General features: G+C 56.1%; 2 protein-coding genes across 6 annotated transcripts in view; both read right to left on the reverse strand.

The window, feature by feature from the left end:
• Positions 1–5,340, reverse strand: part of MICAL1 (microtubule associated monooxygenase, calponin and LIM domain containing 1) — a 41,570-nt gene extending 36,230 nt beyond the window's left edge. Inside the window, exon 1 of the mRNA XM_067531476.1 lies at positions 5,210–5,340. The gene's annotated coding sequence lies outside the window, so the exon portion shown is untranslated. The remainder of the gene's footprint in view (positions 1–5,209) is intronic.
• A 2,609-nt stretch (positions 5,341–7,949) lies between these two features.
• The window catches only part of LOC137142286 (inositol 1,4,5-triphosphate receptor associated 1-like), a 30,918-nt gene continuing 11,310 nt past the window's right edge, over positions 7,950–27,557 (reverse strand). For 2 of the 5 annotated variants that reach the window (XM_067531561.1, XM_067531560.1), the window contains 14 exons: positions 22,240–22,301; positions 21,265–21,341; positions 20,671–20,746; positions 18,463–18,538; positions 17,418–17,445; positions 15,614–15,754; positions 14,531–14,662; positions 13,503–13,650; positions 12,632–12,681; positions 11,866–11,916; positions 11,441–11,523; positions 11,189–11,320; positions 10,888–11,001; positions 7,950–9,624 (listed from right to left, as the gene is read on the reverse strand). In XM_067531561.1, coding sequence (XP_067387662.1) covers positions 9,465–9,624; positions 10,888–11,001; positions 11,189–11,320; positions 11,441–11,523; positions 11,866–11,916; positions 12,632–12,681; positions 13,503–13,650; positions 14,531–14,662; positions 15,614–15,754; positions 17,418–17,445; positions 18,463–18,538; positions 20,671–20,746; positions 21,265–21,339 — 1,266 coding nt within the window. In that variant the 5' untranslated portion in view covers positions 21,340–21,341; positions 22,240–22,301 and the 3' untranslated portion in view covers positions 7,950–9,464. Of the gene's footprint in view, positions 9,625–10,887; positions 11,002–11,188; positions 11,321–11,440; positions 11,524–11,865; positions 11,917–12,631; positions 12,682–13,502; positions 13,651–14,530; positions 14,663–15,613; positions 15,755–17,417; positions 17,446–18,462; positions 18,539–20,666; positions 20,747–21,264; positions 21,342–22,239; positions 22,302–22,586; positions 22,738–23,583; positions 23,664–27,557 lie in introns of those variants that run through there. The other 3 variants (XM_067531562.1, XM_067531559.1, XM_067531563.1) reach the window with 3 other exon arrangements.

Genomic DNA, 27,557 nt, shown 5'->3' on the forward strand with positions numbered 1-27,557 from the left:
GGTCAGGGAGGCACCTTTGTCCTACTCCGGGAAAGTCTGCCTTCATTTGGCCCAGTTGCAAAACCGCAGTTCACACACGCTCAATACAGACTTCTCAGATTTTAGCAGCTTAATTCCTTGAAGATGCTGCACAAACTGAGTGTGCTCCAGCCCGGACCATGTAGGACTTTCCTGGTCATTGCAGCTCTGGGCTGTTTTGGGCCATGCCAGATCTGGATCTGCGCACCTGAACTGAGAGCAGGGCGCCTGTCTGCCCTGGGCTCTCGTCAAGGACGAGTGCTGGACACGAATGCATAGGGAGCAAGAGCTGGACCTGCGGAAGTGGGGGACAAAGGGCAGACACAGATTGGGGCAGGAATCCTGGGGAGTGGGATCTGAGACTGGAGCTGGCCCGGGGGCTGGAGGGGGCACGGGGGAGAGAGGGAAATTAGGACTGGCTGGCCAAGAACATTTTTGAGTGCTTGACTTTGCAACCTTAATAAAGTTCTTTCACTGTGGCTTTTTATGTGACATATGTGATGACACTGCACAGCGGCTGGCTCTGGAACTAGAGGGCACGGAGGATGGCTATAAAAGGGACCATGTATTATTACAAAATGTTAGGGGAACCAGAGTGACTGAGCTTTGAAACATTTGCCTCATTTTCTCCCCCACTGATTCTTCTTCCTCTTCAGTATTTCCTCCTACAGGCACTAGCCAGACAGTTTGACACTAGTTCCTTTCTTTCTTGCCTTGAGCAACCCGCCACCAATCAGCATCAGGACCAGGCAAGTTATCTCTTGCGATGCTGCTTCAGCTGCCCCTTCGCCTTGTGAAGTAGCCACTGTTAGAACTAGGAACAGGCTCCAACCGCCTCCCTTGTCCAAACTGCCCCTGATCTTTAGGGAACATAAGGTCTGGAGCCTAACTTAACAGCCACCTCTATGGGCTGAACCCAAAACCTGGATCAGCCAGCCTTGAGTCAAAACAACCACGGCCCATTCCCAAGAAGCAACAACTCACAAAGTCTCTATCTGCCCCCTTCCCCAGCCCACCCCCTCTCCTCTCGACCCCCACTCAGCAGCAGGAACACAAGCGACACGGTCGGTTGGGCCCAGGCAGGGCGCCCTGCAGTTCTGCAAATCTGAGGAACTGTCCCAGATGGAAGTGTCATTAGAGGAAGTTTGGGAACAAACGGATACATTTAACAGTAATAAGTCACCAGGAGCAGGTGGTATCCACCCAAGAGTTCTGCAGGAACTCAAATGTGAAATTGCAGAACTACTGACTGTGGTATGTAACCTATCACTTAAATCAGCTTCTGTACCAGATGACTGGAGGATAGCTAATCTGACGCCAATTTTTAAGAAAAGCTCCCGAGGCGATCTCAGCAATTACAGGCCGGTAAGCACAACCCCAGTACCAGGCAAACTGGTTGAAACTCTAGTAAAGAACAGAATGATCAGACACAGAGATGAACACGATTTGTTAGGAAGAGTCAACATGTTTTATGTAAAGGGCGATCATGCCTCACCAATCTACTAGAATTCTTTGAGGGGGTTAACAAGCATGTGGACAAGAGCGATCCAGTGGATATAGTGTACTTAGATTTTCAGAAAGACTTTGACAGGGTCTGTCAAAAAAGGTTCTTAAGCAAAGTAAGCAGACATGGGGTAAAAGGGAAGGTTCTCTTCTGGATCAGTAACTGGTTAAAAGACAGGAAACAAAGGGTAGGAATAAATTATCAGTTTTCAGATTGAAGAGAGGTAAATAGTGGTGTCCCCCTGGGGTCTGTACTGGTGCCAGTACTGTTCAACATATTCATAAATGACCTGGAAAAAGGGATAAACAGTGAGGTGGCAAAATTTGCAGATGATACAAAACTACTCAAGATACTTAAGTCCAAAGCAGACTGTGAAGAGTTACAACAGGATCTCACAAAACTGGGTGACTGGGCATCAAAATGGCAGATGAAATTCAATGGTGATAAATGCAAAGTAATGTACTTTGGAAAACAGAATCCCAACTATAGATATAAAATGATGGGATCTGAATTAGCTGTTACCACTGAAGAAAGAGATCTTGGCGTCATTGTGGATAGTGCTCTAAAAATATCCACTCAGTGTGCAGCTGCAGCCAAAAAAGCTAAAGGAATGTTGGGACCCGTTAGGAAAGGGATAAATAATAAGACAGGAAATATCATATTGCTTCTTTATAAATCCACGGTACACCCACATCTTGAATAGTGCGTGCAGATCTGGTCGCCCCATCTCAAAAAAGATATATTGGTATTAGAAAAGGTACAGAAAAGGGCAACAAAAATGATCAGGGATATGGAACTGCTTCCATATGAGGAGAGATTAATAAGACTGGGACTGTTCAGCTTGCAAAAGAGATGACTAAGCGGTGGGGTATGATAGAGGTCTATAAAATCATGCCTGGTGTGGAGAAAGTGAATAAGGAAGTTTTATTTACTCTTCATAACACAAGAACTAGGAGGTCACCAAATGAAATTAATAGGCAGGAGGTTTAAAACAAACATAAGGAAGTATTCCTTCACACAACACACAGTCAACCTGTAGAACTCCTTGCCAGAGGATGTTGTGAAGGCCAAAACTATAACAGGGTTTTAAAAAGAACTAGTTACGTTTATGGGGGATAGATCCATCAACGGCTATTAACCAGCATAGGCAGGGATGCAAAACCATGCTCTAAAGCATCCGTAGCCTCTGCCAGAGCCTGGGAATGGGCGACAGAGCATGGATCACTTGATGATGACCTGCTCTGTTCATTCCCTCTGAAGCACCTGGCACTGGCCACTGTCAGAAGGCAGGATGCTGGGCTAGATGGACCCTTGGTCTGACCCAGTCTGGCCGTTCTTATTTTCTCCCTCGCTTGATTGTTCCCAATGGCTTTTTAATCACGAGATGCTCCTCATCACATGGATGTAAAAACGCAGAGGCCCATCTGCCTTATGAGTCGCCTCCAGGCTGCGGAGAGCTGTGTCTCGCAGCCCACGTTCATTTCATAGCTGCCTACTCTCAGCACTTCCAGGAAGCTGCAGGAGCTCTAGGGCGGAGCTTCAACGCCATAAAACTGGTGCTTCTCGCACCCATTTCCCCGTCGCCCATGAGTTTCCAGGAGGGATGCTTGGCGCAGCAAAGGCCAGTCCTGTCTCCCCCTTTCCTAGAACCTGTCCCTCCATCCCCTGCTGCTCGACCCAGGCAGGAGCGAGAGCAGCCCCCTGGCCCGTTTCGTGGTTGGAGCCATGCTCTCCCAGGGCTGGCTATCGCTGGCGAAACAGCAGCAGATGGAGACGTGCTTTATGGTAATGTGGGACTCGTTAACCTGGCCCTCAGCAATCAGGGTGGGTCAGGGCGCTGAATCACCCAATGCATGTGATGCCAGGGACGATCTGCCGGGTTCCTGGCAAGGGAGGCCAGAGGGAGCTCTGAACCTCGGCCCAGCTACGTGCCAGCAAGGGGGCAGCTTTATCAGGGCTGCAGGGCAAAGTCCCGCCTGCAGCCTCCAGGGCTGGGCAAAGCGAAAGTGAAGATAGCGGATGCAGCTTCTCACCTGGGCTGGAGAGGGACAGGTGCCCCGCACGTCCTTCACGCCAGGCCCACGCCCACACCCGCAGCTCATTAAAACCAATGGAAGTGGAGGGGTCTCATAGGAAAAGGCCTCCAGAACGGAGTCATGCCCCATGCTCCAAGGGGAGGGGGAAGGGAAGAAGAAATAGCCCCCCACACACACACCTCCTCAACACCGGGTGTGTTTGTGGGGGAGGGATAAGGACTCTTTGCCCCTGGAAAGTGGAGGCTGGGGACTGATCCCCTCCACTGGGAGAATATCACCTTTCCCCAGGGGAGCAGAAGCAGAGGGCAAGTGAGAAGGGGGACAAATGCCCCTCCAGCTGGCAGAAGGGGGGAGCCAGGCGGGGGGGGGAGGGAGGGAGACTGGCAAGAACTCCTCCCCCCTCCCCACACGCACAGCATGAAACAGGAGTGGGCCGGGGGTCTCTGGCTGTGCAGGGGGAGAAGTGAAGGGTCCTGGTCCTCTAAGGGAAGAGCTAGTTCCCTGAGGGGGCAGGATCCATCTCAGGGAGCAGGGGGAGGCACAGTGTGTGTGTGGGGGGGTACCTGGAGGCTATTCCCCTCCAAACACTCCCCCCCCCTCCCCAAGAGAACAAGACTGGCTCCTGGTGCAGGGATGCTGGGGAAGGGAGCGCTGCCCTCTGGAAGCCAGGCACCCCACCGGGTGACCCTACCAAGACAGGGAGAGACAGAGGGCAGCCCCAGAGAATGTGGGCGTCAGCCCGTGGGCAGAGTCCAGACTCCAGGCCCATAAGCAGCTGCACAGAGCTTTGCAAAGATTCATCAGCCCAGCCGTGAGGTTCCTCCCCCACCCACCCGTCCCCACGAGGGGGTGAGGACAGCAGCTGTATGCAGGCCCAGGCCGGGCGGGGTGCTAAGGAGTCAGACACACCAGGGTGTCATTCTCCAGAGCAGGGAAAAGACGCTGAACGGAGGGGACAAGCGGAGGCAGAGAGGAGGCGACAAGAAAGGCTCCCTCAGGTCCCAGCCCAGTTTCTTTGGGAGCTCTCGGCCGCCATGCACCTCACTCCTCCCTGCTGCGAGGAGCAGGGGGCGAGCGCCCCTGAAAAGCGCTGGGGCAGCCGCCTCGGCCCCCCAAAGCCCAGTCAGTCACTGCAAGGGCCGCTGGGAAATGTTGCTGCATTCCTCCAGGCTCTAGCCAAGCCGCGGCACGTCCAGAGAAGGGCTGGACTTCAGTCCAGCGACAAACAGGGGGCCAGATCCCGAGGGGCCCGGCGTGCTCCTGGCTCCCCCAAGCGCAGACAGTGCTAGGAGTGCCACAGACCTTGTCACTGCCAGGCAGACCCTCTAGCCTTTTGCCCGGGTAGAAATGTCCCCACAAGGCGCAGGGCAGGGGAGAATCAGGCAGGGCTGCAGGCGCTCAGCACAGAGCTGTGGTAAGCTTTTGCTCAAGCTCCTCTCTGTATCCGTTGGCCAGTAGCCACGGCCCTGCCGTTAGTTCCCACACCACCGTCCCCTACCCCAACCAGGCAGCCACCCACAGGCACCGATGCTTCTGCAAAGCCAGGAGCTGCCTGGATCTCTCTCCCGGCTGCAGGTGGCCAGGGGAGACGCTGGCAGCGGCAGGAATCGAAAAGACCCACCTTAAAGCCCCAACCACACAGTCGACTTACATGCAGAGGTTCCTGGAGAGCTGGGAGCACCTGTCCGCCACTGGCCTGCCCGGGGGGCAGAGGAGGCGCATGGGCCGGCTTGGAGATCCTGCCACCCACTGTCACGCTGTCAGCCCTGAGCTCGCTTCCTGCCTGCAGTGGCTGGGCAGGGCAGGGCTACGTAGCAGGAGGCTGTAGTGTGAGCTCCTGGGGCTCCCTGTGAGAAAGCAGGAAATTGAAATTAAAACCGCTCTCCGCTTCCTGCTCGATGCAGCAGCAAGCGGTCCTGTTACTGAGCTGTGCAGCTGCCAGCGTCTCATCCCCATGCAGCCCTGACGGCCCCCAGGACTAAGAGGGATAGAAAAGCCAGCTGCTCAGAGCTTGCCGCTAGGGATCAGCTAACAAGGAGATGGAGAGCAGCTGAGACAGTGAGCATCCTTATGTTGGAGGGTGGAAAGGCTGCAGGATTAGCACAGCCTGTCTCCAAGGGGCCGGGGGAGCAAGGCTGTCCGGTGTCCTCACCTTTAATCTTCATGGTCTTTAAACGGACCACAACATTCGACAACTCCCCCCACATCGTCTCATGGGAGAAGGGTACTCCCCAGCCCTCCAGCCATACAGCACCCTGAGAGGCAGTCATTAGACTTGTGTGACTGATGGGGAAACTGAGACACGGAGCCGTTAAGTGACTTGTCTAAGATCACAGCAAGGCAGTGACAGATGGGGAGACTCCCACTACAATTAGACCAAACTCCCCTCCCAGCGCTGGGCATAGAATCCAGGGTTCTTGACTAGAGCTGCCTGAAAAACGTTGTTAAAAGGTTGCAAACACTTTCAAATGTGTATCTGTTTTGCAGCGTTCAGAATGAACCAACTCACATTTTAAATTTTTTTTGTCACAAACGTTTATTGAAACCGTTCTTGGCTTGCTGGAAACTCAATTTTCAATACATGAAAACTTCGGATAACTGTTTCAATAATGGTTTGGGCGAAAAATGTTGCAAGCAATTTCTCAGCCCTTCCTTCCCTCCCCATCCTCCCTCCAAAAAAGACAACAGCTTTTTGCATAAACTTTTTTTTTGTCTTAAAAAAGGGAGGGAGGGGAAGGAAGCATTTATTTTTTGGAAGAAATATTTGTGTTTGAAAATGTCTGGCTAGTTCCAGTCCCAGCTGGGCCTTGAGATTGCTCTAACTATTAGACACCACTTCCTCCCAGAGCTGGGAATGGAACCCAGGAGTCCTGACTCCCAGGCCGCTGCTCTAGCCAGCTGCCCTTTAAGTTAGCCCCTCCTGTCAGTGTCACTCATCCTATACTTTCTACAAGGCTCCTAGGACACTAAGTGACCAGACAGCAAGTGTGAAAAATCAGGACAAGGGGTGGGAGGGTAATAGATGCCTAGATAAGAAAAAGTCCTGATAAAATTGGGACAGCCGGTCACCCTAAAGGACACCCACACACACACTCATTGTAGGCACGAGCTCCTCGGCTGGTGTCAGTGCCACCGCTCCATCGGCCCTGGGAATGGGCAGGGTCCCCGTGTGAAGGAAGGAGGGTTCCCTGGAGGTGCCCCACATAAAGGAGACTCACGAAAAGCCCAGTGCAGCGCTGCGTGGGGCTGTGGAAATCCTTTCCCCGCCCTGCCCTTCTAGTCTCCGTGGGCTTCAGGAAGAGTCTGCTTGCGGCCCCGTCGCCCCTGTTCATACCCAAGGGCAGACACTCCCTTGCACTGGGGAGCTGCAGCCAGGGCCCACCCCTCAAGTGAAGCGAGCAGAACATGCCGGAACATGGAAGCCTCCTGCCTCAGGACTCCCCAGCTGGCTGTGCGCCGTATTTAACCCCCCCCCCCCTTGTGCTCAGAGCTCCTCTTTGGACCCATGGGGTTTATCGTGTCTGAGGCCTCGGGGAGGCCCCTTTGCTGTGGGGCCATCCCCCCACTGTGGGGCTGGACTGGCCCCATTGAAATCAGTGGGAGCGGCAGGGCTGGGGCCCTCAGGCACACCCTCTGTCCCGTGGCGCGGGATCAGGCAGCGGCTAAGGGGAGGGCAGCCCTACAGCTCACGTAACGAGGCGCCCACCTGCCAGGTGGACCCCAGAAAGGGGGTGACAATGCAGGGCACTATCCCCCGTGGTAACCCACGTGCCCCCTCACAGCTGAGGCCAGGGTATAACAGCAAACACAGCTTTGGTGCACAGCATTGCCCAGGGGAGAGAGACTGGAGAGCATCCCCCAGCGACCCCACACCTCCATCCCCCTCCTAGCCGCAGCCTTCCTCTCTCTCACTCTGGGCTCCCTGCTGGGCCCAGCCCCATTCCCAATCTCTCCCCCCTTCACCTGCCTCCCCTTTATTATTGTTTATATTCCAGTAGCACCAGAAGGCTCCCGCTGCCAGGATCAGCCAGTCCCTCCCCAAAGAGCTTCTGTTCTAAACGGAGACCGTGGTCAAAAGCCGGGAGGGGAGACCAAGGCAAGGCAAAGGGCAGCAGCGTGCCTAGGCTGACACCAGGCACAAATACCCAGGCTTCCCGACTCCCAGCCCCGTGCTCTGTCCACTGAGCCTCACTGTCTCCCCTGTGCCCATCCCTTCTCCCACAGTGTCCCGCTCCTGGCTGGTGCGGCATTTGATGAGTTTAGATGCTTTAGCAGAGGGGAGACAGCTTCTCGGGTTGTAAAACACAGTTACATTTATGTCACCCCCCCACACCCCAGAGACTTAAGAATCATCAGTAGCACCAGAAGGAAACCCATTTCCTTAGGGCTCATTATAGAAACAATGCTGGAGAGCAGCAAGGGAGTGCCTAGGGCCCACGCTCCTGCTGCTGCTGCCTCTCCAGCAGCCTTGCTGGCTCTATTGTTAGAGGTGCCTGCACTTTAAACTTTAAGGAGGCTGTTTACAAAGCTGAGAGGCAGGAACACCTCCTTTGGCTGATATTTGCATGTTACAAGGCAGGGGGAGGGAGGTCTGGTGTAGCTGTGTAGGACGTGGCTGGGTGTGCTTCTGACTACGCATATGGACCCTCCCAAGGCAGATCACCCCAGACACACTTCCCAGCAGTAAATAATGCATGGCCAGGAAATAGAATTGAAGAATGACTTGCAGTGCGTGACTAAATCTCACCTGCTGTCTGCTAAATCCTCTGTGATCCATCAGACCTTCCAGGCAAGCACCACAGACCTTCCTCGGGCCAGGAGCTACTACCCTCGCAGCAGCAGGGAGGCAGCTAACCTGCAGCAGGTGTGGACAATCAGCTTGGATTGGCGACACCAGGGGGAGGCTGGCTGGCTCCCAGCTGACCTGGGCTTTCCTCTGTTACCCTAGCAAAGGCATGGAGATCAGGGTGCAGGGGCCTGAGCCTGGCTCAGCCAAAAGCTCTGGTGCTAAGACAAAGCCTGTGCTTCTCCTTCCCTGCATTGCTAGGGCTGCAGCTATAGTAAATGCCCCCTTTGCCCCCAGCCCACTGCTTACTACAGGATACATGCTTGAGGCCCAGGAGAGCCTCTTTCTCTGTATGAATCACCTGGTAGCTTTCCGGTTGCTGCCAAAGTAACAGTGGCCCTTCCAGCAGCTCAGCCCCAGGATCCAGCATCCTGGCCTAGATTTAGATTGCAAAGCGTACAATTAAGCAAGCAGCTGCCATACACAAAACTTGCACCTGCAGCCTTTGGCTCCGTGAGTACAAATCCGGGACTCTTCTGCAAACAGCTCAGGGGAGAGTCGTTCTGACCCTCTTCACAGCCCCCGTGCTGGCTTGGAGCAGCTGTCTGAAGGATGCACAGCAACTGTTCAGCGAAATCCCTGTTAACGCATCAGCCCTGCACCCCAGGGTTGGGGGAGGAGGGTTCTCACTTCCTCCAGCCCACCATGGCCAGGGAAGTGGCTCTTCTACCCCATCCCATGCTGCTGTTAAGCACAGGAGGCTGCATCTATTCCAGAAGGGAGCTGAGGCACTTCCGGGCAGCTCACAGGGAGGGAACCCTCCCCCAGCCCCCCCACACTTCACCCCTCATAGCACAAGGAGCCCAGAGGCAGGACAGACCCCGGACAGATGCTACTGCTGAGGTCAGTTCCAGTTGGTACAGTAGCCCTGGGCCAGACCAGGCCCAGCTTCTTTTCCATCAGTACAACTACAGCCACAGGGCAGCTTTGCCCCTCTGATGATTTCTCCCCAAAAACTCCAGCCCCCCTTTTTTCCCCTACTATTTTTATTTTATTTTTAAAAATTAAGCAGCTGTTGCTCATGGTGTCCCTGGTGCTGGATTCCTCCTGCTGCTTCATGCTAGGAGGTAGGGGAAGGTGGTGGCCGCTGTTTCTGCAGCTCCAGGATCCGGCTCAGGCAAAGGCAGGCGATCATCAGAAACAGCAGCCACAGTAAAAGCCAGTAGGAGCGGGGCAGAAAGAACCAAGGGTGGTAGATCTCTGTCCTAGGTGCTTTGGACCTGGCAAGAATAAGGTTAGCATATTTATCAGCTCAAGGAGCAGAGCAGAGGGGATAACAGCCCAGATCCCCCCCAAGCACCAGGCAAAAGGACACAGAAGAAGGGGTTATTTAAATAGACCACACCCAGTCCCCCTCTTGCTACTAGCGTAGAAGTTAGACAGTAAGTGAAATACTAAAGGGAAATGGTTTTGCCCTGTTTCTCTTCTGTACTGTACACAACTCGCTGGGAAGTCAGTGTTGCTGTCTCCCCTGCAGACACAGTCGCCCTAGCTGTTCGTGGGGGTCTCAACACCCAGAGAGCAAGGCTGCAAAGAATACAAACACTGTGACGGTACAAGGGCCTCATTATCAAAAGGAGGCAGAGGTAGGGACCGGACACTGATTTTAACTCCACTTTTGAAACTGACAAGATTTCACATGGTCATCGCCTCCCTTTTATCTCCCTCTTCCCTTTCCCCCCACCTTGAAGTGTTTGATATGCTAAAGGTCACCTGAGGTTACAGATGCACAGGCATGTGATTCAGTACCTACCACCCAACCTTCTTGCAAGCATTAAATAAATAAACCTTGCAACAGCCCTGAAGAATTGATGTTAGCTCAGTTATGCAGGTGGGCAAACTGAGGCACAGTGGTTGGTTGACTTGCCCGGAAGAGAACCCAGAAGTCATTGTGCTCATTGCCCCTGCTTATGCCGCCTCCCTGAGAGCCTCGCTCTGTCCCCTACTCCTGCAGACCAGCCTGCCTCCCTTATCTGTGTAACGCCATGAATCCACAAGGCACTTCACAAAGAGACAAGGGGCCTAACGCGAGGCACCTTCAGAGAGAGAATAGGCAGGATAACAAGGTGCAAGAGCCTAGAGAGGGAAGAGACCGTGGCTTCAAAGAAGCAGTGGATTTTAAAGACTGCCTCGGATTAGAGGGTGGGTGTTTGGAGCATGCCAAGCACAGAGAAGCAGGGGATGGTCATTAGACATCCCCTGGCACCTGCAGCAGGAATAGAGGTTACCACAGTACCCTGGCCAGCTGGGCAACCACATTCTGCAGCTTCCAATGGACACTGTATTCCCTTTCTGTCCTGACCTGATACGAAGTGTTATGTGGGGCCGTTAGCCAGCTGCTGGGTCCCACCCTCAACGTGGCCACATTTCAGCAGTGGATGAAGGAATTTCTGTCTACAGTGTCCCTAGGGAAGGGCTCCGGAGTCGGGGGGTGGGGGGGAGAGAACCGGGCACCACATGGGTCTGAGATGCTATTAGCTCACATCAGACTAAGCTGCTCCAGCTCCTGAATCAGCCCTCCACTGTCCGACTCCCCGCTGGGTTCCTCCTTAACGGGCTGGCTGGCGATCCCTGTTTTCGGCAGTTCTGGCTCACTCCTGGAGAGGAAACGCAACAGGGTCGTGTCACTGCCAGAGCCTGGCAAGCGTCAGCACCTCCACTAGCATCAGGTGCTTCAGAGGAAAACCAGAAGCCCGGAGCGCACTGAGGTGTGTGGCCCTGTCGCCAGGGGGCAAGAACTCCTTCCTGACCCCTCGTCTGAGGGAGCACTTGACACACCCTTACCCTTCTGCGTCGTGGTCTCTGTTCCCACCACACTCGATGCTGTCCACTCTCTCCTGGCTCCGATCCAAGGAGCTGGCGTCTGAGCGCAGGATGAAGTATCTGTCCATGGAGTCCTCCTGGAGAGGGATCTGCCTGGGGAGCAGAGGGGGATCCAGTGACGTCCCAGACTGATCGGCCTCAGCCTGTCTGTGGGTGAGCCGACGGCTCTAACCTCCCTCACGTCCCTACATCTATCGATAAGTCACACGTTACCTCTCTGCAGTAGGGCTGCTCTCCCCCGCCGCCTTCGCCGGCTCCCCCTTGGGCGCTCGTCCACTTCCAGGGCTGGGGAATTGCTGCAGACAAAACCGGAGGGACAGCATGAGCAAAACAGAAGAGCTGGAGAGGAACTCCGAGCCCACAGCCCTAGCGTGCGGTGCATGCATGGGGTGTCTAGGTGGGCTGGGTGCGAGTGGCCAGGCAGGACTGCATGCGACACCAATGCAGCAGGTGTGCGTGTGCGGGGAGCGGCACGTGGGCTGCGTGACAGTAGGTGACGTGGCACGTGAGCTTGGCCAGTCTGAGCGTTCATGAACAGGTGGGCAGTGGGCTGACGGTACAGGAACACGTCTGACACGTGGCAAAGGTACAACGTGAGCAGGCGCGATCCCACCCCGGCTGGCGGAGGGATTCCTCACCGTTAGCTGCTTGGGAATGACTGCGATGCTGACTCTCCGCCGTGCTGAGACCTGGGACAGCAGGAGGGGAAGCTCAGTTAATGCAGAGTCCTGTGTCCCCGCCCCGCCCCCCCTTCTGCTCTAGGCAGCCAAATGGAATGGGGGCACTAACCCCCCCCCCACACACACACACACACTGCACAGCTCCCACTCCACTCGAAGGTCCTGCCATCCTTAAACCCCAGCAGCTCCCTCCTCGACTCCCCCACTGGCTGGCAGGCGTGGAGCTGCGCTAGAGAGGGGTGTGATGCCAGTCGCACCAGTCCCGATGCTGTGGGTGCAAGAGTCTGTCCATGCCGACCCTCCTCTGCGCTCACGGCGGTGCCATTAATGGGCCTTGGTTTTTCAGGTGCAAGGGCAAACATCGCTCGACACCCCCCCTCCCCAGAGAAGATCAAAGACCAGATGCAGGCCTGTGACGGTCCCTCAGGATCCCACATGCCTACCACCTCAGGGAAAGCTTTGCGACTGGCCCACGCTACCTCCCGACACTAGCCCATGGAGGTGGCCATCAAGGCCAGGCCTGGCCCAGCACCCGTCACCTCCCCCCACCTCCTGAGCAGTAGGGGAAATCGCTGGGGCTACATTCGCACAGTGCTAGGGAACAGCCTCACGCTCCACCAGCTGGACAGCCTTGCCTGAGACCTGCTGGCTAGCGAGACTGGGCCCACGCAGCGGTTGTCCCAGCCCTGGACCCGGCGCTGGGAGATGCACCCACACTGCTTACCTGCGGGAAGGTTCGCATCAGGGGCAGTTTCAGTCTCTGCTCCCCGTCATCTAAGGAAACAAAAAGTGGGGGTTGCTCCTCACACCCTGGGAAACTAGCTCCATCTTGCCACCCGCGCACCAGCCACCCAGGCCTGCCCTGTGCCCGGCCCCACAGCTCCTCCACCCTGCCTCCCAGCTGCCCCACTCTCCTCCTGAGCTCCGAAGACTTGCAGTGGGGGGCGTTTGCTGAGCAGAGAGGCTCAGCCTGGACAGAGATCAGGCTGTCATCCCAAAGGTCCATTTGGTTGGATGGCTGCAGCCCATGTAACTAACAAAGCAAAGAGCTGCTTAGCCAGGAAATCCTCCAGCCTGCCACCCAAGGGGCTGGGGCGTGGAAGCGGAGGAGATGGGGCTGTAGAGACGTTGCATGCAATACACCCCCCGCCTCGGGGCCAAGATCACTCACCCCCCATGCTGCATTTCCAGCTGCGCTACCTGCCTGCCCCCTGCAGCCAGGACACGTGACTCGCAGACGCCCAGGGCTGGAGGTCACGGTTAGCCCCCTTGGATGGGCCCTTCTGTGGTTTAGACACCCAGCCCGTGACTGCAGCCACCAGCTGTCCCCAGCCCCCACTGAGGCTCGTGGATGCCAGGGGCCAGGTGGACTCCTGGTGCAAGTAGGAGCAAATCCCAGGGACTCCCTGGGCTGAAACTGACTCAGACCCCACACGCCATCGGGCACAAAGCGACCCACCCACGGCCACAGTGAGTCCATGCCAGCGCCAGGCATCGAACCCAGCGTCCTGGTGCCCTGCCTTGTGCTTTCACCATTAGACCACGCTTCTCGCCCGGTGCCCATGCCCGGGGACGAGCCCCAAGCCCCCCCTCACCCCTGTTCTCAGCCAGCTGCCGATTGCGGGAGTTCTGCTGGATCAGCCTCTTCATTTCCTCCAGCTCCGCGCGCTCCCGCACGTGATGCCTCTTCAGGTTCTCCACGTGCTGCACCATCACCTCCGCCGCCCGGCTCAGCCGCGCCTCCTGGGGCGGAGAGAGGAGAGCAGGGTCAGGCCGCCAGGCAGGGCCAGTGCTACAAAGCCTCAGCAACCCTCCCTGGGGAGACCTGGGACCAGCTACCCCCTCTTCGCTTCTGCTCAGGTTCTTAGACCATGCCCATTCCCACGGCTCGGCTCACGTGGGGCCCCCATCATAGCCCTGATTAACGGGAGCAGACCCACCAGCAGAGCCAAAGCCGCGCTGTTCAGACAAACAGAAGGCCTGCCAGGGACGTCCCTCCCTCTCTGCACTCCTCCATCCCAGGCACTTTAAACACGGGCGTCCCTCAGGCCTGCAGATGTTTAGATTACCGCTTTCCTCCTCCCCACCACCAGCCCGGGGCAGAGGAAGGCAGGATTCCACCACCCCGGCCTGTCGTGTGCCGAGAGTCAACCGCTGTCCGGCAAGCTGGGCTCAGGCACGCGGAGGATCTGGGACCCAGGGGTGAGCAGCAGGATGCGACAGTGCGGGGAGAGGGGGCCAGGGGCTGCGGCAGGAGACATGAGGGGAGCCACATGGACACAAGGTAACGGGCCAGCAGGTATGCATTGGCAGCTGCCCCCGCCCTGGCCAGCCCAGGAGAGGAGCTGTCACTAACGCCAGCAAGCACGGGGGGGGGAGGGGGGGATCTGCCAGCTGGCTGACGAGGGTGGGGGTCCGGGGCCAGCCCCAGAGAGCAGGTTCTAGAGCTCAGCATGCTGGGAGTGGAGGATTAGCCTCACCTAGCTGAACCTCCCTGTTCCCCAGGGTCAGGGCAGCTCAGGTCCCCTGTATCATGCTCTCCATGGAGGGGGCTTCCACCACCAGGCGCAGAGAGCAGCCTTGCAACCCTCCCACCCGGGGCTCTCAGAGCCCCTCTACCCACCTGATGGACAGCACCTAGCTTCTCTGCTGCACTCGTCGCTCGCTCCATGGACCCCGCCAGCACCGTCAGGCTGTGCTGCAACTGCCTGACCAGCTCCTTGCACTTCAGGTCGATGCAGGACAGGCCCAGCCTCTGTGGGGAGGGAGACGGGGAAAAAAACAGTGGCTCGGCGTTATCTGCAGAGGAACCAGTCCCCCCCCCCACCAGGGCTATCACAGAGCCACAGCCCCCAAAGAACTCTGCCCAGGAGATGCCCCAGCTGGGCCAGGACACCAAGCCCAGCCAGTCCCACACAAACAGCCCAGCGAGGCCCGTTCCATACGAGCTGTTCACTCCGGGCTGGTGAACGGAGCCAGAGGAAGAGCCTCACGCCCGCCATCCACAGCGCAGGCAGCAGCGGGACGAGCTCCCGCCAGCGTGAAGCCAGCCTGAGTTCCCACAGCTTCAACAGAAGCTCAGCGACATACAGCAGCTGAGAATCTGGCCCCCAGCCCCAGCAACATGCCTTCAGCCTGCCCCAGAGGGACATCCTCGGGGGAAGAGTTCAAGGCCACTAAACCCTCAGCCTCTCTGCCAAAGTTGCCATGTTGAAGGCAGGGACAATGATGTGGACAACTCGCCAGCAAGACCTGAGCTGGGATCCACAGGCTAATTGCACACAGGCCGGCGAAGGGCCAGCGAGCCGTGCTTGGCTTTGGGTCGCCACCTGGCGGGGCTGGATTCGAACCGACAGCCTTGAAGCGAAAGGCTGGGGACCCCATCGCCGGCGCCAGGAGCCAGCCAATTCCCCAAGCAAGAGAGAATCCCGTGCCCTGACACGCACCAGCCACCACATCTGAAGGGGGGGGCCAAATTGGAGCACACGGCGTGACAACGACGACCCTGCAGGAGTCAGCACCTCTCCCAGCGAAATGAACGCCGCCCCCCCGGGGGGGGAGCCTGAAAACTGCCAGGAAAATCTGCTTCATTAGCACCTGCAGAGCAGCCACTTGGGAGATGGGCCAAGCGGGCTGAGAGCAGGACGCTGGGCCTGGGAAGGGATCGCCCTCCTCAGCAAGGCGCCCCGAACCCAGCCCCACTGACCTGCAGCGCTGCCCGGCACTCCTCCAGCTCCTGCTGGATGTTCTCCTCCGCGACGTCCCGCGCCCGCTCCTCCACCTGCACCCGCTGCCGCAGGGTGAACGTGTCGCACCGGAAGGCCAGTGCCAAGTGCGCGAAGGCTGCCTGGAGGGGGTCAGAGATCATCTGTGACCGACATCCAGGAAGGACAGCGAGGCCGTGGGGGGGCCGGGTTGGGGGGCACTCGGGGCTCAGCTCGTGCACAGTTGGGTGGGTGTTGCCAACAGGAGCTGGCGCTGCAGCAGCAATAAGAGGACCGGGCTGGAGCGAGGGCACAGGGAAAGGAATAGCTTTGGCTTGATTCCTCTGGTAGAGGGAGGGGAAGCCACTTCTCCCGTTTCACCCCACCCTGAGCCCAGCCAGTTCAGAGTGCGTTGCTCAATCCCTCCAACCCCCTTGGACGTCTCCAGCACTGCCCCACCCCTCGGCGCTCACCCCTCCTGCTCTACTCCAGCAGGCAACAGGAAAGGCCAGGTCTCATTCGTGCAGCCACCTCTGTTCTACATGGGCCCGACCGCCGTCTCACACCGGTTTCACTCCTCCTTTACACTGGGGTAAAGGGAGAGGAGACCAGGGCCCTTTAACCAGCACATCACAGCAGAACCGCACACGCACCAGGGATCCCAGGCCAGGCGACAGCCGGGGATTCTGCAACCTCCAGGCTAGGTCACTCAACGGCAACTCAGCATGCGTGCGGGGGGAATCCCTGGGGGCTGTGGGAAGGGTGGCGTTAAAGATCTAGCCGGGGGGTCTGGGCCTAAATCGGATCAACCAAGTGGCATTCCACAGAGCTAACAGCTGAATGCGGGAAGCCCTGCTGAAGGCTGGGCGCTCCTCTCTGCAGCAAGCACACGCCAGAGATAGTCAGTCATCCTCACTAACAGAGTGCTGTGCAGCCGCCAGCTGGGAAGCGAAGCTCCAGTCCCCCAGGGCACAGCTACCATCCTCACCTACTGATTTAGCCATGCTTTTTGCAAGGCTCAGCGCACTTCATAGAATTACCAAGTACTGCAGATGTGCACAGACGAAATTTAGGACGAAAATGCAGCCAGCTCTGGGCTGGAACATAGCAGGAGTTTAAGTGTGTGTCAACACCACTGTTTGTAAGAGGGGAAGTGAAGAAATTCTGTCTGTGCTTGAAACCGCTAGGGGAATTCAGGTAAGAATGGGCTTGTGGTTTTGGCACAGGATCATGCGTCAGGAACTCTAGATTCTATTCCCGGCTCTGCCACGGACTCTGGGAGCCTGGGCAGGTTGCTTCACCTCTTGTGCCTCCCTTTCCCCATCTGGAAGATACAGACCACTCAATCCCTGGGCTGCCTGCTGAGGTTGTGAATCTGTAAGCTAGATGCCTGGCCACAGGAACCCCCCCCCCCCTTTTTTGGGGGGCAGGGAATGCCAATAGCCTTCAGAAGGCCATAACCAATTCTGGGGGCTGCTGGATTTGAACTGATGACCTAGAGGTGAAAATCTCTACACCGCAGCACCACTCTCTGGCCAGCTATCTCCTATACCAGACTGATGTCCCGGATGCTGACGCTGATCCAAGGGGGCCGTAGCCATATTTCATGCTGCACAAGGGGACCCTGGTTCAGTCCATTCAGTGTCACAATAGAAAGCACCACACAGGATGGGTTGGAAGGGGAGATGCAGAAGGCAGCCCTGGTGATTACAGCCTGTACACCTGGCTAGGGGGGGACAATCCTTGGGTGCATCAGTCTCTCATTGCCAAGGCTACTAGACTGATCAGTCAAAGGGCAGAGCTTACCTCCACATCCTGCTCGGTCAGAGACACTCTGCAAAGGAAAAGCATGCATGGCCATCAGGGATGCAGATGATTCAGCCATGCAGAACACCCAGAATTTGCGTCCTAGCGCCGGGCCAGCCTGATTGCAGCCAGCGCCCCAGGCAAGTAGAACCGGACACATTCAGGTGGGCTGGGCGTGGTTCAGGATACATGGGTCAGAGGCTGTGTTTGTAACATCGCAGGGGACAGCCAGGAAAGCTTCCCCACAGCCCACCAGTGGGGGGCCAGGCCTGCCCTGGAGGGACCCCCTTCCAGGGCCGAGGGAGGAATCTCCCCTCCGGCCTCTCTGCTGAGTGTGTCAGGCTGGGACATTTGCACCGAAATGTGCTCACTCATGGGACGTGGGTTTTTTTAAACTTTCCTGGGGAAGGTTTTTGAGGGCTGAGGAAGAGGAACAGAGAGCGGTTGACATCATAGCAGGGTGGTTAGGGCCCCCAGCCTGGGAGGCCATGTTCACGTGGCGGCGCCGCCTGATTGGCAGTGGGGGAACTCTGCACACCTCACCCCCAACACAACCTGTCTCCAGGAGAAGGCTCAGTGGGGTTTGCGTTTCATTCCAACCAGAAGAAGTTGGAAACCCCGCAAAGCTGCCACGAAAGACTGGCCAGCCAGCTCCTGCAATTCGCACCCATTGTGACAATGGCTTGTGCATGGTGGTGGCCCCCCCCAGCTGCTGGGAGACGCATCTCACCCCGGGGCCAAAGCACCCTGAAACAGGGATAGCTCTCAGTCATTGCCAAGGCAGGGCCTGATCCTGCCGCCTGTGGGATATGTGCAACTCCCATTCGCTGCATGAGGAGGAGGGGGCCCAGGAGCTGGATTTGAACCAACAACCCAGAGGTGAAAGACTCCTGAACTCCATCACCACCTTGCCCATCATGGCTGCCTGCGCTAGCCCTGCTCAGCACCCAGCTCACTGTCACTTTCGCTTACATCTTGAAACCTTCCAGCTTCTTGGACAAAGAGCAGACTTTAATCCCAGGAGAAGAAAGGCCGGGAGCCCTACCTGTGCAGACCCAGCCTCTCCAGCACCGACAGCTCGGTCAGAGAGTTCAGCAGCGGGTCCTCGGGAGGGTCAGGATCTGGGGAGAAAAGGACAACCATTAATCCTGAGAGCACAGGAGAGAAGGGGATGGAGGGAGGAGAGTCAGTAACTCCCCGGCTATCTCCAGGGGGCCAGGTTGTGTCACTCAGGATCTGTCCACATTGCAATCATTGGGTATGACTCCAGCTCATGTGGACAAAAACCCGAGCCAACTTTAATCTCACTAGCTCAGACCGTGGCAGCCTGAGCTTCGGCGCAGGCTGTTCCAGCCGACCCCAAGGCATTACAAGAGCAGCAAACCTGCACTGAAGCCCACGCTGCCCCAGCTTCACCGCTATTGGTATTTGCGCCAGCTAATACGCAAGCTCTAGCACATCCGCACAAGCTGCCCTTACACCCCTCCAATTGCAACGTGGGCAGACCCCAAGGACCACAGTGGTTTGGGCACTGGGAGACGCAGTTTCAATTCCCTGCTCTGCCACTGACTCCCTGTGTGACTCTGGGCAAGTCACTTAGCCCCTCTGTGCCTCAGTTCCCCATCTGTACCATGGGGATAATAGCCCTGCCCCGCAATGGGGATCAAATCTCAGAGCTATGGTAATGGCATGGGGATAACAGCCTTGTCCCATCTCAGTGGGGCTGCTATGGTAACGGAGGCCCCAGAAGCATGCTAGACTCTAAAGTGGGCCCAGGTCACAAGTTATGCAGTGGAGGAGGGAGAAGGGCCCATCTGTTCACAGCACTGTGGACAGATCCCACCTTCCCCTAGTGAGAGCTGCTCTGGGCTTCCACCCTCAGATCACTGGCTAACAGCTGGTGAGAGGTCACAGCCAAGAGCCCGGACTGAGGACTACGGTGCACACTGGCTCCCAAAGACGGGCCCCAACCTCAGGATGCCCCGTTCAGACCAGCGGTCCCCCTCTCTATAGCTTGCTGGGTTCCCCAGAGCTTGCCAAGGCTGCTCTGACCCTCCTCTACAGCCCATTCCCCCCTCTTCTCAATGCAACCGGCTCCTCCATCCAGCCCAGCTCCCTCACACCAGGTCCAAGGGGCTTCCTAGATCTGGGGGAGGGAGAAGGGCTGCTGGCAGTTAGGGGTTGGGGCAGAATAGTTCAATGAGGAGAATGGGATACGGCCCCAAGCGTCAGCATCCGTTCCCAAGCTTTATCGGGACTCTGAGTTGCCCCTGCACGGCCCATCCCCCATTTGATCTCTTCTTACCCAAGATCCCCTTGCCAAAGATCATCCTACCCAGCAACACTCTGCCTGTGCTAATCCTAATCCAGTTAGACTCATGCTATATCAGGCTGCGTATGCAGGGGCCCGACTCCCGACCAGGGAGCCCAGGCCACGCCACCTCAGCTCCCACCACTTGTGGAAATGCCGCAGGAGATGATTTCCCTCAGCACGCGTGCGGACGAGTGTGCGAGAACCAGAGGGGACCCGGGAAGAAAGCGACCAAGACTTGGCGAGATTGCCACACGAGGAAGGGGTTCGAGAATCAAGGCACGTTGCTTGGTCAAAAGCACCATAAATGCCAGGGCAGGGCCAGAGCAGTGTTATTTGGGGCACCCTGGAACCGCACCCCGCTAATCCGGCTCGGAGGGTTTAAATCCATGCCCCAAGAGACCTCTTCAAACACCCACCATCGCCACCTGCATCTGCTCCCAGAGAAGACAAGCAAGTGGGGGAAAGGGAGAGTTATTGGGAAGAGGGTGGCCCTTCTCTGGGAGGGAGCTGTGGATTAATCCACCCCTGCCTTAAAGAGGGAGGAGGTTGGGGGGGGGTCTTGGGTAGAGAGGAGAGGCATGAGGCTGGTTTACACGCCTTCCTAAACCGTGTGCAATGATGCTCCGAGCCTTCGCTCCACAGCCCAGCGCAGAGGCTGTTCCCGGCTGCCTGCAGCGCCCAGGCACCTACCCCACTGGCACCCCGGGCTCTGCAGGGCACAAAGGAATGGGACTCAGTGGCCAAGAAGAGAGGGAGAGGAAGTGAAAGGGAGAAAGGAAAGGGAAGGGAGGGAAGGCGGAAAGGAAGTGGGGAGAGATTGGAAGACAGAGGAAGAGGGAGAGCAAAAGGATCAAGGAGGGAGGGAGGCGATCAAGAGGAGGAAGGACGGAAGGAGAGGGGCGGGGAACGGCAACAGCGAAGACAGACTCACTCACCAACCTTCATCACTCTCACCGCTGTCGCCGAACTGCACGCTCAGCCCCCTTCTCCCAGCACCCTCCAGCTTGCCTCGCTCCTGTGGACGGCGAGCACGGGCCACGATTGCAGGGGGGGGGGGGGGCACAAATGCAAATTACCACAATGGAGGGGGCAGAGCTCCCTGGGCCAATTAACCTCCTGCCCCACGCCGGCAGGGTAGGCTGTCAGCGAGCCAGCGGGGCGCAGTGATGCCACGTCTCAGGAGTGCACAGCAATATTGGAATGGCAGCACACAGCTGAGGCGTGCCCCCAGCTACTCCACTCCCAGCCTTGCCCAGGAGGAGGCGCTGCAGAGAGCAGGGCAGGAGAGCTCCTGGTTACTCCAGTGTCATCCTCTCACAAGAGAAAGGGCAGCAGCCAATGGGGCAGGGCTACTGGCTAGCTGAGAGCACTCGCACCCTTCCACATAAGGAGGAACCCAATTATGTACCTGCTTTAGTGCCAAATCCTGCTCTCATTAGAGTCAACGGGGAGCAGAGATTAGGGAGGTAGATGAAATCCCTTCCCTGGTCGGGACACGAATCCCCCCCACACCACCCTCCTCCTCCCCCTCACCTCATCCGTATGCTCTGTGCTCTGCCTCCTCACAGCCAAAGCCCTTCCAGAGCCTCCCTGAGAATGGCTCATCATCCCTAGAGAGAAGGCAGGAGAAAGGCCCATGAGACGTTGGAGGTCACCTCTGCCTGTCCTGGGGTAGAGCAGACGCACATGCAGCGCATTTCCCGCTCAACCCAATCCCAGAGACCAGCAAGGAAACGAAGAGCCTTTAGCACTGCATGGACTTCATGTTGCTGGGGGGGGGAAGCGATCCCATACAGAAACTCACTCCTGTGCTTTGGGATCCTTTGTGGACGAGGGTGGCTAGAAAAATCCAGAGTCTGTGCGTTATTAAAACCCATTGATAGTTAGGAGATCACGTGAGCACTGGGGGTTAGCCCAGCTCCTTGTGGGCTGGGTGGTTACACAGTGGTGGGAGGCACTCAGATTGCACCAAGTGTCCAACCTGACCATGGCAGGAGGGAGGAAACTAAGCCACCAGCCTTCCTCCCAAGTTCAGGCCCAACTCGAAGACAAACGTCACTCGATGTGCTCTGTAACTAAGCGGTCTAGGCTACTCCGATGCCATTGGGATAAAAAGCATCGCTGGTGAACCACCCAACTATCCCGCCCGCTGCTGGCGAGAGGGAGGCAGCCATACCGCAGGGGCCCCGTCTGATGGGGGCCGAGTTGCTTCTGAAACTGGCTGATGGGGCAATGGGAACAGCTTAGAGCACTTCTGGGGGGGACAGAGAGGCCCAGACGTTCTTCTGGGTTAAACACCCAGACTGCCAAAACCAACGGCATGGCAGGCTGCTGGCTCTGCACCCACCAGCCTCCTGCTGAGCCTGGAGGCACCCAGAACGCAGGGGCGGCTCATGCTTGGCAGAGTCCGTGGAGTATGTCAGGGGTTGCCCTGGAACAGCAGGTCAGCTCCTTGCTTCCCCCAGCACAGGCTGCAAATCCCTCCTGCCCCTGCAGCTGACCCGTTACCTGCACATGAAGGCAATGCAGGTCCAGCCAGCTCCGCCTGCAGTGGCCTCAGCTGCTCCTTGCTGAAAAGGAAGCAGGGAGTCCAGGTTAACCAGCAAGGAGCTCCACCAGCAGAAGTAAGCCCTTCAAGTGCCCGAGATGGGATTCTCCCCACAGCTGCCCTTTCACAGGCCCATCCCACAGCACAGACCAGGTGCCAGGTGCTTCAGAGGCAGGCAGACGGCATCCCCCATCGTGAAGCTAATTCTGTAGCACTATGCCATGGGAGGGCGGGGAGAGAGAAACAATCCCCTCTCCAGCCCACTCCGCTGAGACCACTTGCCTGGCACATGCTCAGCCGCCCTTACCCTTCCGATGCCACCCTTTCATCCCTGCTGAAGCAGGCGCAAGGCAGCCAACGCTGCGGAGTCCTTGCTCATGACCTTTCCCTCCCCAGTGAGCTGGCCGCAGAGGCGTGCTCCAAAGCCATTTCCAAAAAGGAGTGAGTCACTGGCCCGCAGCAACATTCGCGTTCATTGCATTTCCCCCAGCGGCCAGCTGGACCTAGCCTCCCCTGGCCACTTAAGCTCCAGCATCCTTTCAGGAGGCATGAAAACCACCCAGCTGATGATGGAGCAAGAGCACCATCTGATGGGAAAGATGCCTCCCTGCAGGCAACCCCCCCATGCATGTTCTTATCTCCTAGATATAGGCCTCAGAGCCAGGGGACAGATGGGGGAGAGCCCCAGGGAGTGGATAAGCCGAGTTACGTTTCTTTTCGTTCGGAGTGCAGCCTGGCATTCAAACACAGGCGTTCGAGTCTCTCTCACGCATGCGGCTGCGCCTACCTGCCATTGCTGCACAGCTGCCAACGGGCACCATCACTAGGGGCATCCTACACGTACCACAGCGCTCTGCCTCACCCACCCCACCCGTCGCCACCAACAAGAGAAGGACAAAGATAGGAGTTTGCTGGGGCTGGGGCAGCTCAAAGGAGGCTCTCCTCAAGCCATCCATGTTTAGCACTTCGAGCGGGCAGCGGATTCTATAACTGGCGGAGGAAGAGGGTGTTGCCTAGTGGCTAGAACCAGGGACCCCCGGGTTCTATTCCTGGCTCGGGGAAGGAGTGGGTGACCCCACCCTGAGTGCACCCCCCTTCGTGTGTCATGCCTTTACCTCTCCTGGGATGGAATCACAAGATTTTCCCCACTCAGACTGGGCCCGGTGCAGTAGCTCCCTGCGTGTCAGCCACGTGCACCCTGCAGGCCCAAACAGATTCAGGTACCTGCGGGTCGTCTCTTCAGAAGTGTGACCAGCAGTGTTCTGAAGAACGAGGCGGCCTTCCCAAACCGAAGCACTGCTTACCGTAACAGCGGACAAAGCCGTTAGAGAAAAAGGATTTCACAGCAATGAACAGGCTGCATACAGGTTTCTTACTCAACGGCTTACTGCCCCCTGATGGAAACTGAAACAGGCCTGACTTCTTCAGACACCCCCAGCACGGCCTTGTTTCAGTTTGGTTCACTCGCTCCGCCTCTCTCTCTCTCTTGAGAGAGAGCCCTTTTTAAGCCCTGCCACAGTGGATAGACCCGGCAGGAAATCAAGCCCGAGACCCCAGAGGCAACGGCTGCCATTCTCTGTTAGAGCCCTCATCCACCCACTGCCGTGTGACCTGGGGCAAGTCACGTCCCCCTGTGGGCCTGTTTCACCCTTTAAAAAGCGGATTATGTTGCTGCCTTCCTTGGTAAATTACATTGAGATCCATGGACACACGGCACCTACAGAAGCACTGCATATCTGCCATATATAGAAGGGAGAACGCCTCTCAAATGTGCTATTTTTAAAGCAGTTTCTCACCCAGCAATGACTCCCAGCTCCTCTGCTTAGCACAGAGGCGTCACCGGGGAGGGAGGCGGTGGGTGGTGTTTGGATTCAGGAGGCTGTTGCTTTGCTGTTTGGTTTCAAACAGTTACAAAGGGAGGAATTCATTACAAACATGGCGGGGAAGGAGACAAGAGAGACCTCTGTGCCGCTCTGACGCCAGAGTTTCCCTCGACGGACCCATTCTCACCATCCTTCTGTTTAAACTCCCACACTGAAATCGCCGGCCAGTCTCCTGCCTCAAAGATTCTACACCAAAAGGGTCCTAGAGGCCCCACGGCAAACATGGATAATTTGGGTTCCTTTAAATCATTGCCTCCAGCTGCTTACCCTCAGTGTGCCTCCATTTCCCCATTGATCAAATGGAGGGTAGTGATACTGCTCTTACAGAGGGGTTGAGAGGATTAATGGCTCGGAAGGGCTGTGTCCCCCAGGTAGCTACTGTCATGTCTACCTCATGGTTCTAGCTACATAATAAAGCTTTGATTATTGGAAGGCTTTTTTCCAATCAGCAGATCTGGTGCTGATGGAAAGGTGGCAGATTGACAGCCCTGCTTCCTCTGTCTGTCCACAGCAGACAGCATGGCCTGTGACTGGGCAATCTCCTAACACACACCCACCTCTGCCCCTGTGCCTTAATCCTGGCTAGGAAGGACCCTCTCCCTTGAGATGAGGGGAGAGCTCAGTCTACAGGACCCACCCCCCATCAGCCAAGAATGGCACCAAGGGGAGGAATCGGTGCCCCCAGGTTGCTGAATTTGGCAGCATGGACCCCTGTCTACTGGGAATTGAGACCCAACAGACTCATCACACTGAATCCTCATCACCTGGGAACAGTTTTCAGTTTTTGCTAACCTGGGCTGGATTCGAACTGCCGCCACAGAGGGACAGGCGCTGCATCACCTTGTCAGCCACCTTTAAGGATCCAGCTCAAAAATGAACATTGCCAGCAGCAGTGTCAGAGCTCAGCAGATATATGTTTTCCAAGCAGGCACTAGAGCTGTTGACTTTGCACCCTCCCTTTCTGCCTCGACAAAGGAGAAAGTGAAGTAGGTTAACCCAGTGCAGGACTCACTGACAGACATATTTCCCAACACTGGAGGGAAAAAAAGGGTCACATTCTGCAGTGAGATTGAGATGCAGCTTCCGTATGTAGGAGCCCAGATACCACAGGGACAGGTGCATGGTAGATACATTCAAAGAGTATGTATCAAGATGGGTGGATAGATATACTGATGAACAAAGAGGGAATCAGTGGACGGATTGCTTAGGCAGATGGTGAGAGAGAAAAAGATGGAGTTAGACAAGTATATATGGAGTATGTATAGACAGACCAGTAGTAATGCTGAGTGGTGAGGAAAGAGTTAATCTGTATTGTACAGAAGGCTGCCAAAGTTCATGGTTTTATTAGTATCATCATTTAATAACATTCCCTGCAGCCATGTCATCATCCCACTGAAGAGGCTGCAAGTTTACATCAGCACTCTGTTTTGTTAACACGCTGCAGAGATAAAGAAGCCAGTGTGATGGGCACAGAATTGTGAGAGAAGAACATGCCTTCAGAGGGGGCATGCAGCTAGAGAGGGATATAATTGGTCAAAAGGATAATTAAAAATAGAACAAAGCGTCTGGAAGAGCCCGGTCTGATAGGATCTAACCGGCATGGCTCCTGAAGAGGAAAATTGTGTCTCACTAGCCTATTAGAGCTCTTTGAAGGTGCCAGTGATGTAGTGGATAGAGGAGAATGAGCTGGCTGTTTAGGAAAGATGCATCTAAATATAGTTGGTCCTGCCTCAGTGCAGGGAGTTGGACTGGAACACCTCGAGGTCCCTTCCAGCCCTCCATTTCTAAGAGTCTACATCTACACTGCAATCATGGGGTGTGGTTGCAGCTCATGTAGACCTTTAATCTCACCACCTCAGGCAGCGGAACAGAGTAAGCCATGGCAGGGTGGGCTAGCCACCCTAGTAACTACCCACAGTTTGGGGGGGAAGGGAGGGGGAATTGTATAACCCATGCTGAGGCCCATGCTACCACCACTTCACTGCCCAGGCACTAGAGATCACTAGATTAAAGCCAGCTTGAGCACATCTACACCACAAGCTGCAATCACACCCTGGGACTGCAATGTAGACAGACCCTTTGGCTTTCAAAGGCCTTTGGCGAGGTCCTTTGGAAAAGGCTATTAAGGACATTTAGTCATGGGATCAAAAGTGGAGTACTGGCAGAGAACAGCAGGCCAAGAGACAGGAAGCCAAGAGGAGGATTGAAGGGTCCATTTTTATCACAATGAACAGCTATCTACGGGGGCCTCAAGGATCCATACGAGGTCCTGTGCTGTTTAATGTATCTATTAATGATCGGGCGAGAGGGCTTGCGAAGGAGTGGCCTCCTCCCAGGCTCCCCCTCGTGGTTTCAGAGCAGCCTTCAACACAACCCCTTGCCTCAGTTTCCCCCTCTTGATTCCTCAGTAAGACTCAAGAAAGGCTTTTATGAACCCAGCCACAGCAGCCCTCCTTCGACTTTCGTTTAATGGTTTACAGTTCTAAATGCAACACAAAGATCTGCCCTCCAGCCATGAACGGGGCACCATCCCAAACTCCCCTTTGGGGTTTGGGGTCTTCCTGTCTTAACAGGCTACTGCCAGGCCTTCCTATCTAGAACAGTGCCTCTGGTTTCAGGGTCTTCCCTGCAGGATCCTCTCATCCTGCAGTCCCTCCACAGCCTCCTGAGATTCACCCTCCCTCTGCAACTTCCTGCTGCCCTTTACAGAGGGACCAGCTCCTCCGTACCCAGCTGGTTCTAATTAAACCCCACACCTCATCCCAGGGGTGGCCAGCAGAGCTAACAGTACAGGGCTTGCCAGCTCCAAGTACCTGGCTCTTCAAAGGGCAGGCCACCCCCTTACAAGGGCAGGCAGCGCAACAGCAATATTTACCAACACCACCAAGTTATTTAGATTACTCAAGTTGCAAAAGGACTGAGAACTTCAGTTTGGCCTAACCAAGATAGACGAAAGGGCAACATGATGGCAAATGAAGCTCATTGTGGATAAATACAAAGCTGGAGAGAAAAATTTAAACCTCTCAGATACTTTATGGGGTTCTAAATTAATTGCACCAATGCAGCCAGGAAACTAGCATCATTGTAAACTGCTCAATAGGCAGTGGGGATCAGAAAGCAAACAAGATATCAGGATGCAGAAGGAACAGGATGGAAAATAATCCAGAGAATTTTTGAATGCCTTTGCATAAATCAGCGGTGGTGTTTCATCCGCTGCTATTGTGTGAGGGCTGGTCACTCCATCTCAAAGGATATCGCAGAACGAGAGAAAAGGGACAAAACTGATCAGGGACCTGGAAACACTCAAATGAAGGGAGATAGAAAAGACTGATGGAAAATTAAGGAAATTAATATGATTTTAACATGTCCCCTCTGATTAAATGAATAGAGCGTGG

Source organism: Emydura macquarii, unplaced genomic scaffold (assembly GCF_026122565.2).
Source record: "Emydura macquarii macquarii isolate MOO-44397 ecotype Brisbane River unplaced genomic scaffold, CSIRO-AGI_Emac_v2 contig_3220, whole genome shotgun sequence".
Taxonomy (NCBI): domain Eukaryota; kingdom Metazoa; phylum Chordata; order Testudines; family Chelidae; genus Emydura; species Emydura macquarii.